Source organism: Bufo gargarizans, chromosome 5 (genome assembly GCF_014858855.1).
Source record: "Bufo gargarizans isolate SCDJY-AF-19 chromosome 5, ASM1485885v1, whole genome shotgun sequence".
NCBI classification, from domain to species: Eukaryota; Metazoa; Chordata; class Amphibia; order Anura; family Bufonidae; genus Bufo; species Bufo gargarizans.
Genome location: NC_058084.1, coordinates 186078135 through 186090377, shown reverse-complemented (window position 1 = coordinate 186090377; position 12243 = coordinate 186078135). Strand labels below are relative to the sequence as shown.

At 43.0% G+C, this 12243-nt stretch overlaps 1 protein-coding gene across 1 annotated transcript in view; it reads left to right on the top strand.

Annotated features, from left to right (window-relative positions):
- LARS2 (leucyl-tRNA synthetase 2, mitochondrial) overlaps window positions 1–11979 on the top strand; it is a 185240-nt gene extending 173261 nt beyond the window's left edge. The window contains exons 19-21 of the mRNA XM_044293661.1: window positions 4910–5021; window positions 8916–9043; window positions 11084–11979. Of these exons, the coding sequence (XP_044149596.1) occupies window positions 4910–5021; window positions 8916–9043; window positions 11084–11263 (420 nt within the window). The 3' untranslated portion in view covers window positions 11264–11979. The remainder of the gene's footprint in view (window positions 1–4909; window positions 5022–8915; window positions 9044–11083) is intronic.
- The last annotated feature ends 264 nt before the right edge of the window (window positions 11980–12243 follow it).

Genomic DNA, 12243 nt, shown 5'->3' with positions numbered 1-12243 from the left:
CATTGGGCATGAAAATGAAAAATAGCATTTTTCAAATAGTATGCAGCTTTTCATTTTATTTTCACAAGGGGTAAAAAACACAAATATGTGTTAACTAAGGAGCTCTAGGCACAGGCACATGATGCACCAAAATGCAGGTAGAGTCTAAACCAGGGATCAGCAACCTTCAGCATTCCAGCTCCATTACAACTCCCAGCATGCACACTAAGGCCTCATGCACACGACCGTTGTGTGCATCTGCGGCCGTTGTTCCGTTTTCCGTTTTTTTCCGCGGACCCATTGACTTTTAATGGGTCCGTGGAAAAATCGGTAAATGCACCTTTTGGCATCCGCGTCCGTGATCCGTGTTTCCAGTCCGTGAAAAAAATATGACCTGTCCTATTTTTTTCACGGCCAACAGTTCACGGACCCATTCAAGTCAATGGGTCCATGAAAAATGGATGCACACAAGATTGTCATCCGCGTCTGTGATCCGTGTCCGTTTTTTCCTATCATTTCAAAGGCAAACTTGACTTAGATTTTCTTTTCATTTTTCATGTCCGTGGATCCTCCAAAAATCAAGGAGGACCCACGGAAGAAAAAACGGACACTGATCACGGAACAACGGAAACCATTTTTGCGGACCGCAAAAAAAAAAACGTCCGTGTGCATGAGGCCTTATACTGATTATGTGAGTTTTGCCAGAACTCGACTATAGGAAACTTGGCTGGATAGCTGGGATTTAGGGAAATCTCACCACAATCACAGAAGTAGTCTCTAATACTGAAACTACAGATACTTGCAACACTGATCTGGAGACACTAGGAGAGCTTCCTGGCAGGGTCATGTTGCATACAGGAACAAGGCAGTCAGGAACCAAAACTGTAGCACAGACAGGGAAGGCAGACTAGTATAGCTTAAAAACGGACTTGAAGTGAAATTAAACTGTAAGGTCAGGACTTAGGCGTACACAGGCACAATGGATACACAGGTGGGAACACAGTTTGGGTAATGCAGGCCTAACGCAAGAGAATTGCTGAAGAACTATATCTTACAAATATCTTTGCTGGTCATGGGGAACCTTGAAGCTCAGGCACTCTGTGCCTGGAGAGGGTGCCTTAAATACCCAGGGACCCCTAGCCATTGACTGGGTAAGGATTAGCAAGCAAGCGCACTGGCCCTTTAAGAGTCCATAGGTGAGCATGCGCATGCCCTAGTGAGACAGAGACTGGAGCACTGGGCAGCAGCATGGAGGCGGCAGCTTGCAGACAATGCTGGAGGCCAGGGCATCGGATGGCACATTGAGTAGTGTGGCGTCGGTGCTCACAGGGTACAGCAGGAATGAGGTGGACAGGGACTTTGGACCTAACTACACTGATGCTGGGCAGTCTGAGAGTTCCCTCTCCCTTTCCTTGCAGAGTCTGTTCCGGGTGCTCACCTTCCTATCTACAGAGATACACAGTCCGTGTGATTCGTCCCCTGTTGTGTTTCAGGCTCGCTATCTATACTCTCTGTTCAGCCTAAATTATCTGCCTTCCCTGATTACTTTGATGCTTTCTGCCCTCTTACCACCAGAATTAGTGCAGTGATGTGCTGATAGAAAGGGCCCTATTGCAAGTTGGCTCACAAGGGGTCAACATTACTCCCATCATCTGTAACAAGGCCATAACACTTTTAGCTTCAATATTATTCTGCTAAATAGAGTGAGCATCGGCTGTGGGTTGTCTAATTTGTATGCAGCCTCTGATTTCTCATGGATCTGAACAGGATGTTAGTGATGAAGCCTTTTTATTAGAAACCATGGATTCAGTTTGACACTTGGGTTCCTGGCACATATTGTACATACAGCTGATGATTAGGTGGCGCTTATCTCATTTCAGCAGGTCCAAATCACACATTATGTATTAGATCTTTTCACAGCATGGTGTGTTCTAACCGTTAAGGAAATCATTTCCTGAACAATCTCAGGCATCAAACCAAAGTTGATTTGTATTTTCCACCAAACTTTAATTACTTTTCAGAAGGATACTCAGTGGACTTATACAATGCAGACAGTACATTCAAAGGGACTTAATGAACAGCTTAGCTTTAGCAGTTTTTTTCAAATTGACCAACATAGTATCAGGAGAGGGGGGGTCCTTTTTTGATTTAGGTTTTTTTTAATTATTGGAGCACTTAACCTTCAGATCCCTCCTTCTCTACTTCTATCCCCCTGCCCTTTCCTTCAGGTTAGTAGTATAGTAATATTTCTCCCTTTTTCTGGCTAGTGTACAATTTTTCTCTTCCAGTGTCAATATTAGGACCTCTCAATCCCTTATGTTAGATGTATACTGTTTGTATACATTTTTTTATTGTAGTATATCTTTCATAATTAGATTGGCAGAATGTTTGGCTAGTTTTCCACTAGCCAGATACTGCCTTTCCCCTGCCAAAGCCTATTGACTATGATGGGAGACGGAAGGCATCCGGACTGTTTCCGGCATTAGTGCTGGGATTCGGCCGAACAAAAACCACTGCAAGCACTGTTTTTCGTCTAGCCGATTCCCAGCACTAATGCTGGAAACAGGCCAGATCCCCGCCAAGTCCTATTATAGTCAATGGGGTCTGTTGGTGCTCAGGCTCTTTCCGGCTATGCTGGATACAGCCTGCTGGAAGATTTTAACGATAGTGAGAAACCAGCTTTATTTCTATCTTCTATTGCCTCCTTTATTATGTCCAATTTCATCCTGGGTACTTATAATAAATCATTTTGTATTAGGGAGCGGTGGAGAGGTGGAGCTTCTCCAGGGATGAGAAGTTGCTTTATACGGATGGTCACCCCTGCTTCTGTAATGGATGGGCCGCTTACACATTGGGGAGAACTGATCATGAGGGGAATATTTAAAGTCAGTTTAGCTTAAAGGGGTTGTCAGAGTTATTTTTTGGTTCTTTCTATGTTCCTAACTAGGCAAATGTAACAGCTTTCCAATTAACTCACTATCTCCAGTGGCTGGTTTCTCAGATTTCACTGAGGGTCACATGACCTGTGATGTCAGCTTCTCTCCCTGCTCTGATAAAGTTTGTTTACAAGCCTGTAAACCAGAAGTCACTGTGCTGGCCACGCCCCCCTTCACTGCCAGGCTGTCTGCTCTCTCCTAGGATTCTTAACCCCTTCAGCTGCACAGACTGGGTATCTACAGCAGTGACAATTCTAGGCACAGTTGCTGACAGACTAGAGAGAGCATTGCACAAGAAGGTAGGGGGAAGATCCTGTGTGTATTAGCAGTGTCATTATACAGGTGGGACTTGTAGTTCTACACTTACAAGTTGTTGTTGATTCTCCCAGCACTCAGGGCAGTTCTTGTATCCTCTCCCTTAGCAGTGTCATTGTACAGCTGGGACTTGTAGTCCTACACATACAACATGCTGCTGAGTCTCCCAGCAGGCAGACATATCCCTAAGGGCAGCACTTGTATTCACTCCCTTAGCAGAGCAGGGGGAGGGGCAGAGATTGTTTTTATTGCATGTAAACAAATGGCCAGAAAAGAACCAGGGAAATTAGGAAATATATATTATTTTTTGCATAAAACTTGCTTAGCTTAGTTATATGTTGCTGCCCATCAGATTTTCAGTGCTATATAATTTTTTTTTTCATAACTCAGACAATACCTTTAGGTCTATGTTGGAGTACTTTATGCCACATTTATGAAATCTCGCATTTTGCACATGAAGGTATTTTCTTTCCGTGTCCGCTCCATTTTTTGTGGACCGTATGCGGAATCATTCATTTCAATGGGTCAGCAAAAAAAACAGAAGTTACTCCGTGTGCATTCCGTTTCCATATTTCCGTTCTGCAAAAAAATAGAACATGTCCCATTTATTGTCCACATTATGCACAAGGATAGTACTGTTCTATTAGGGGCCAGATGTTCCATTCCGCAAAATACAGAATGCACACGGACGTCATCCGTATTTCTTGCGGATCAGTTTTTGAAGCCCGCAAAATACATAAGGTCATGTGCATGAGGCCTTAAACCTAACACTTTTGTCTAGAAAAGCTACTCCAGTTTTCCTACTCCTCCCTTTTACTGGAGTGATACTGATTAGTTTGCGACTTTTTGAAAAAGTCTCAGTAATAAATTTGGAGTGAAACTCCTAGCTAACCACACCTACTTTCCCAACCATATTTCAAAACTTTTGTGCAAGTGAGCCAAAAAAGTCACAAAAGCTCTATTATGTGACTTTTTGAAGCCAGAATTCTGGCGTGAAGGCATTATAAATCAGGGCCATTATGCATGGGGAATTACTTCACTTCCGCCCTTAGCTCAGCATGCCCGATTACATCACTGTAGCCCCATTCCGATGGAATATTCGCTATGTGCAGATGTGGACTTAAGTGCCTTAGGCTGGGTTCACACTTGCATTTTTGTCTTACATTTAACATATACAAAAAAGTGCAGATTGAATTGATGCCTTGTGAAGGATTCCATACAGTGACATCTGTCACCATAGAATTCCATTGTATATGTTACTGGATTCTGCAGGATGGAGAAGCATCGTGTACTACACTTTTGTATGTGATGTGAACCCAGACGTAGTTTTGCAGTCTATATAAAGAGTAAGTAACCTGGGTGGTGTTGGCCTATACACTGTTTCTCTCAGAGCGGTCACCATACTCATGGCATCTTCACCACAGTTCCTATAATCACTGGACCCACAGAGATGCAACGACCAAACACAGATGAGTACTGCTAATATAGTCATAGTCTTGTATTTATTCATTGTTCTATGTTTCAGAGGCGACGTTTAGCTGTAAGTATGTGGTACAGAAAGTCGTCGTCGTCATCGTCATCATCATATGATTTTGAAGCGAATAATTATAGAAAGGTTTAAAACAATGTGGTTTACGAGGCACATGACTAATCATACACTTCTATGTCTGTCCTCTCAGCAATCATCTGCACAAGTTGTTCAGCACAGCAGAGAGTTTGAAGATGCACTAGCAAGCCTCATCATTATGATTTCACCCATGGCCCCACATTTGGCATCCGAGTTATGGAAAGGTAAATCCTGGAAATCCATTAATGTACATATACATGAACCATTTATGTTGGTAGTATAATATAAATTGTAGTATGATATGTGAAACTGTTCCATGATCTTGGGCGTTTTCTCAGGCCCATCATGGCAATGACAATGTAATCAAGAATGGACAATTCTAATTAAATTTAGTTCAGTAATGAGAGACGAATGGTTGCAATTTCGGAATACTGTTGGGGAGTGGATTGTTCACCCTGCCCAAAAAGTGTCCCCCTCCTTTCATAAAAGTGTCCACACCTTAAATACAGTGGGATGCGAAAGTTTGGGCAACCTTGTTAATCTTCATGATTTTCCTGTATAAATCGTTGGTTGTTACGACAAAAAATGTTGGTTAAATATATCATATAGGAGACACACACAGTGATATTTGAGAAGTGAAATGAAGTTTATTGGATTTACAGAAAGTGTGCTATAATTGTTTAAACAAAATTAAGCAGGTGCATAAATTTGGGCACCACAAAAAAGAAATGAAATCAATATTTAGTAGATCCTCCTTTTGCAGAAATTACAGCCACTAAACGCTTCCTGTAGGTTCCAATGAGAGTCTAGATTCTGGTTGAAGGTATTTTGGACCATTCCTCTTTACAAAACATCTTTAGTTCATTCAGGTTTGATGGCTTCCGAGCATGGACAGCTCTCTTTAAGTCACACCACAGATTTTCAATTATATTCAGGTCTGGGGACTGAGATGGCCATTCCAGAACGTTGTACTTGTTCCTCTGCATAAATGCCTTAGTGGATTTTGAGCAGTGTTTAGGGTCGTTGTCTTGTTGAAAGATCCAACCCCGGCGCAGCTTCAGCTTTGTCACTAATTCCTGGACATTGGTCTCCAGAATCTGCTGATACTCAGTGGAATCCATGCGTCCCTTAACGTTGCCAAGATTCCCAGTCCCTGCACTGGCCACACAGCCCCACAGCATGATGGAACCACCACCATATTTTACTGTAGGTAGCAGGTGTTTTTCTTGGAATGCTGTGTTCTTTTTCCTCCATGCATAACACCCCTTGTTATGGCCAAATAACTAAATTTTAGTTTCATCAGTCCACAGCACCTTATTCCAAAATGAAGCTGGTTTGTCCAAATGTGCTTTAGCCCACCTCAAGTGGCACTTTTTGTGCTGTGGGCGGAGAAAAGGCTTCCTCTGCGTCACTCTTGCATACAGCATCTCCTTGTGTAAAGTGTGCCGAATGGTTAAACGATGCACACTGACTCCATCTGCAGCAAGATGATGTTGTAGGTCTTTGGTGCTGGTCTGTGGGTTGACTCTGACAGTTCTCACCATTCGTCGCTTCTGTCTCTCCGAGATGTTTCTTGGTCTGCCACTTCGAGCCTTAACTTGAACTGAGCCTGTGGTCTTCCATTTCCTCAATATGTGGAAACAGACAGCTGAAATCTCTGAGACAGCTTTCTGTATCCTTCCCCTAAACCATGATGGTGAACAATCTTTGTCTTCAGGTCATTTGAGAGTTGTTTTGAGACCCCCATGTTGCTACTCTTCAGAGAAAATTAAAAGAGGAGAAAAACTTACAATTGACCCCCTTAAATGCTCTTTCTCATAATTGGATTCACCTTTGTATGTAGGTCAGGGGTCACTGAGCTTACCAAGCCAATTTGAGTTCCAATAATTAGTTCTAAAGGTTTTGGAATCAATAAAATGACAACAGTGCCCAAATGTATGCACCTGCCTAATTTTGTTTAAATATATATAGCACACTTTCTGTAAATCCAATAAACTTCATTTCACTTCTCAAATATCACTGTGTGTGTCTCCTATATGATATATTTAACTGACATTTTTTATCATAACAACCAACGATTTATACAGGAAAATCACGACGATTAACAAGGTTGCCCAAACTTTCGCATCCCACTGTAAAATTTGGATTATAGTTTATTTTTTCTGATGTATGTCTCTGTAGTTTATTTTCACCGTGCATGAATTTACAAATGTTTTTAGAGTTTGTGTGCCTGTTCTTAGACACCTTCATTACTATACACAATGGGGCAGAATTAATTAGGACCATGGTTTCCTGCACCAAATTTGGTGCATCGTTGGCACTAGAAAACCTTTGCTATGAGCTGGTATAGACTGGAGATATATATTATCCAGGACTAGGAACTCAAAGTGGACTTGGAAAAAAAAAACAAACATTTATTAAATGCGCTCTGGTGGTTTTTCTGCCGGAGTTATGTAGAGGCTTCCTAATATGGGCGTATTTCTGGTTAGTAAATGACCCCCTAATAGTGTTGAGCAAACTTCTGTATTCAAGTTTAGCGTACAAGGTTTGGGTTCGCGATATCTAAGAATTCCGTTATGGGTTCCGCTACCACGGACCATAAACATTTGAAGCGGAATTCGTTCCAAAGTTTAGGAAAATTTTAATTCGCAACTAATCAGAATTTCCTTGTGCTTTGTGGTAACAAATCAGTTTTTCCTAAAATGGCAGCTGCACGTCCTAAAGAATGGAAGTAAGAAGCCCAGGAACGAAGATCACCCATAATGCTGTGCAGCTAGCCAATACGCAGATAGCCATCCCCTGTGATTTCACGGTCCTCTAAAACCCTCATCCCACGTGGTCTCCACCATTGTCCTGTAAGCTGAACATGGGGAGAGACGTGACAAGCGCTCATGCATTATGGACAGTGTTGCTGAAAACGATTAATAGAAGAATATTGGACAGGGAGAGTGCAGGGAGACTATTTTTTATCAGTTTTATTTACTTATTCCTACATCAGCCATAAACTAAGATATGTAATTCAATACCAATAAGATGGAAGCCTTTATTATTTCAATGCAGGTGTGCCAACCAATACCATCCGGTCAGCACCACTTAGGGGGGCCAGATCTTAATGATGACCATCCTCATCTTTTGCTGGCTTTACTTGCTCCAAATCATCCATCAATGTCTCCATGTTCTAGAAAAGTCTGCAAGATGCAGAGAGATGGAGCTGGATGTTATTGATGACATATTCTCATCGATATTAGATGATTTGGAAAAGGAGGAAAACTAGATGGCTGAGGAAGAGCTCCCACGTGTAGGGCAGGAGAGAGCTGGGGTTGATATGCCAGAGCTGATTAATATTCAGTGTTTATTGTCAAACAACCTTCTGGAGATTGCAGGCCAGAACAGCAATAATCTGCATACTGTGCCCCCACCTAACCAACCAGACCCCATACCAGCAACAGCTCCTGTTTAAATTTGCATTAAAGGTGCCATGTGGCCATAAACAATAAAGACCGCCTGTACAGTGTGGTCTTCATTATTAAATGAAAGGCAGCTGCGGGCTAATTGGCTGCACAGTTTTTCACTGCAGCATGGCTGCAACCCGCTCTCAGAGTGGCCTGGGTATACCTGATTTATTGCGATTCCTGACAAATTAGTTCGGAACGAATCAAATTTCTTGACTAACTTCAGCGAAGTTGCTGAATCGAATTTTTCAAAACTTCTCTCATCTCTAGTCATCAGTATCTGATCGGCGGGGGTCCCTGGTGTCGGGCCTCCACCGATCAGATACTGATGACCTATCCCGAGGATAGGTCATCAGTATACAAATATCGGAAAACCCTTTTAACTAATGCTAAGAACATCATATCTCTATGAACCCAACCTCTGGTTGTGATGATGGCTTGGGCAGCTACCCTGGGCACTTTCACAGCAGGAAATTACCCTGTAGGGTCTATGGCCAGTCCACCCCTGAATTTATCTATTTGTGGTGTAAAGGATAGTACATCTTTATGGCATGCAAAGTTACAAATATGGCTTGTGCTACCATTTTTGACTGTTGTATACAACAAAGCTGATGTACATCCTTGGTAAATTTCCCTTAATATGTAATCAGTCTTTATTTCTTATAGGCATGGGACATGTGACTCATAAACTTTGCACGCAATATAACTGGAGCAAAGATGTCCTCTTGCAGACCTGGCCCACACTTGACCCAGAATACCTTAGTCAACCTGACACAGTAGAAGTCTCAGTACTGGTAAGGATAAAGGTCCTCCTGGATGATACAAGGCACCTGACCTGCATTTGTTATAGGGTTAATATTTTAATAGTTTGCACTTTTTCGGGCGTGGCGATATGTAATATGTTTATTTTTTATTGTTTTAAAATTTTGTATGTAAAATTAAGAAAGGGGGCGTTTTAACCCTTTTTTTTTTACTTTTTATTTACTACTAGCAGAAGGACCCGGCTTTGCACGGGTATATTTAATCTATTTCATTTAATGTTTGTGTGTGTCGTTAAAATATATCGACAGTATCCCCCATAACAGTGACATCTACAGCACCCCGCCCCTTTAACAGTGAACTCCACAGTCCCCCCACCCCTTAACACTGATTCCCCCACAATGCCCCACCACTATAAAATGGGACCTCCACAGCAGCCCATCCCCTTAACTTTGACCTTTACAGCAGCCTGCCCCTTTAACAGTGAGTTTCACAGCACCCCATTCCCTTGACAGTGACCTCCTCAGGGGCCCGCCCCCTTAACAGTGACCTCCACAGTATCCCGCTGCCTTAACAGTGACCTCACAGTACTCTGCTGCCTTAACAGTGACCTCCACAGCAGTTGCCCTTTTAATAGTGCCCCTTGCCCCTTTAACAGTGACCTCCACAGTGTCCGCCCCTTTAACAGTGACCTCCACAGTGCCCTGCCCCTTTAATGCTAGGGCTACACGATAACATGTGTCGCGCAACATTTTGTCTCAACAATTTTTATATGATAGGCTATGGTGTTGCACTGTGACATGTGACGTGCTGCAACATGACAGTTGCAAAAAATCCATCCAAGATGGATTTTTCAGCGACTGTCACGTCGCAGTGCAACACCATAGACTATCATTGCAAAAATTGTCGCGCGACAGATGTAGCAGTGTAGTTGTGCCCTATGTGTCATGCGTCTTACGTCGTCGTGTAGCCCTAGCCTAAAACTGACCTACAGCAGTGAAGAAAGATGGCTGGGTTGTTATGGAAACCTGGAGTAAAACTGTGTGTATTTGGAGACTAAGGGCCTGCGAGCTTATATTAGCTGCTAAAGGAAATGTGACTGTGTGTATGAAAGTTGGGATATGAAGAGAAAGACTTGCAGGCTTGTATTGGCTAATGCAGGTCATTTTTGGGGAATATCTCAGGAACGGTACATCCTAGAGACCTTGTCCTATTCACCCTAATAGAGCTCTATCAGGGTGAATAGGATCTTACACTCTCCCTGCTGCCCTGGGCTTTGTTCACACAGCAGCAGGGAGCTTACCATGGCAGCCAGGGTATCAGTAGCGTCCGAGCTGCCATGGTAACCGGTCGGAGCCCCACAATTACACTGATGGGGCTCCGAGCGGGACTGCCACTGCACCACCAATAAAGAGGAGGGGAGAGGACCCACTGCCACCTATAAATATAACAATGAGGGGGGGCGCCTGTGGCCACTGCGCCACCAATAATTCTAATACTGGGGGGGATCGCACTGCGCCACAATGGTTATAATTTATAATACTGGGGAGGGGGGGCGCACTGCGCCATCAATGAATGTAATTAACACATTAATTCAAGTGTAGGATGCGGGTGCCGGCGGAGGTATCACATACCCGACACCCGGCCTCAATAACAGGGCAGGGGGATCCGGCGAACCACGGCAATTAATCCCTCAGGTGCCGCATCATACACTTGAATGAATGTGTTAATTACATTCATTGGTGGCGCAGTGGCCACAGTCCCTCCCTTCCTCCGCAGTGCTATCTCCCCATTGTTGGCAGCAGCAGCCGCGTCACAGTGGAGAGGGAGAGACTCCCTCCTTCTCCACTGATAGTGCTCGCTGAGAGCGGCACGTGCCATGTTCTCTAACAGATACTAGGCTGCGCAGCAGCACAGCCTAGTATAGTAAAATAGTAAGACCCGGTATCGTATTGATCCGGGTCTAAAAGTATTGATTAGGTATCGATACTTTGATACCCGATGCGACTCTTATTTGACATACAATACTCTGTATTCGGTATAAATTTATACATATCCTGTCATCTGTTTTGCAGATTAATAACAAAAATTGTGGCTCAGTCAGTGTACCATTCACAGTATCCCAAGACGCTGAGAAGGTGCAAGACCTTGTTATGCAGAGTGAGCTTGGCACAAATTATCTTCAAGGCCGGATTATTAAAAGGGTGATTCTCTCTCCACGGACAGCTCTTGTTAACTTCCTTGTGCAAGAATGAAGATTAAAGCCAGTCACACACTGTGAGCATGGTATATGCACTGATCCAACATTACACTTAACACTTTGCTTACTCAGACGTTAGATGCTCATATTTATATGGTACAAAAAGAAAAATACTCTTTACAGATGCCACTATTATGGGACTCCACAGCTGGAATGATAGACAGCAACACTGTACATTTAAAGATATGAGAACTCCATTATTGTTTGCCCTCACAATGGAGTATTCGTTTACATGAAATGATTGTATCTGGTGAAACGCTGGTCCACCTCTGTTCAATACCTCTACCAATTGTATGTAAGGGTACATGACGTGATGACTTGGCTTTCTTTGTAAGTACCTGCATTTTGTCTCATTGTCTGGACATCATATGAATGATCTTCTGAACTTTTTTTTTTACAGTGTCATTAATAATGTAACAATTTTATTCTATGCAGTTATAGATACATGGTTGCAGATAAAGTGAGTGAGCACCATGAATATGTATTAGGTTATTCTTAGATCATATAGTAGCTTCTTGTTAAAAACTGAAGCAAAATGGAAGCTTTAAGCCTGTTTCACGCAGCATAAAACAGCCTGCGGGAGCTCTAAGGCTACGTCTACACAACGACATTTGTCACGCGACAATAAGTCGCAACTACACTGCAACATTTGTAGCACAACATTTTGTTGCACTAATGTCGCGTGACAATTTTTATAATGGCAGTCTATGGTGTCGCACTGCAACATGCTGCGACTGCGACACAACAGTCGCAGAAAAATCTATCTTGAATGGATTTTCTGCCACTGTTGCGCCGCAGTTGCAGCATGTTGCAGTGCGACACCATAGACTGCCATTATAAAAATTGTCACGCGACATTAGTGCAACAAAATGTTTCGTGACAAATGTCGTTGTGTAGACATAGCCTTGCCGGGATGCCCTAGCACTCAACACAATTGCTGACAACACGTCTACGGGACAGGGTCCAGAAGAATGA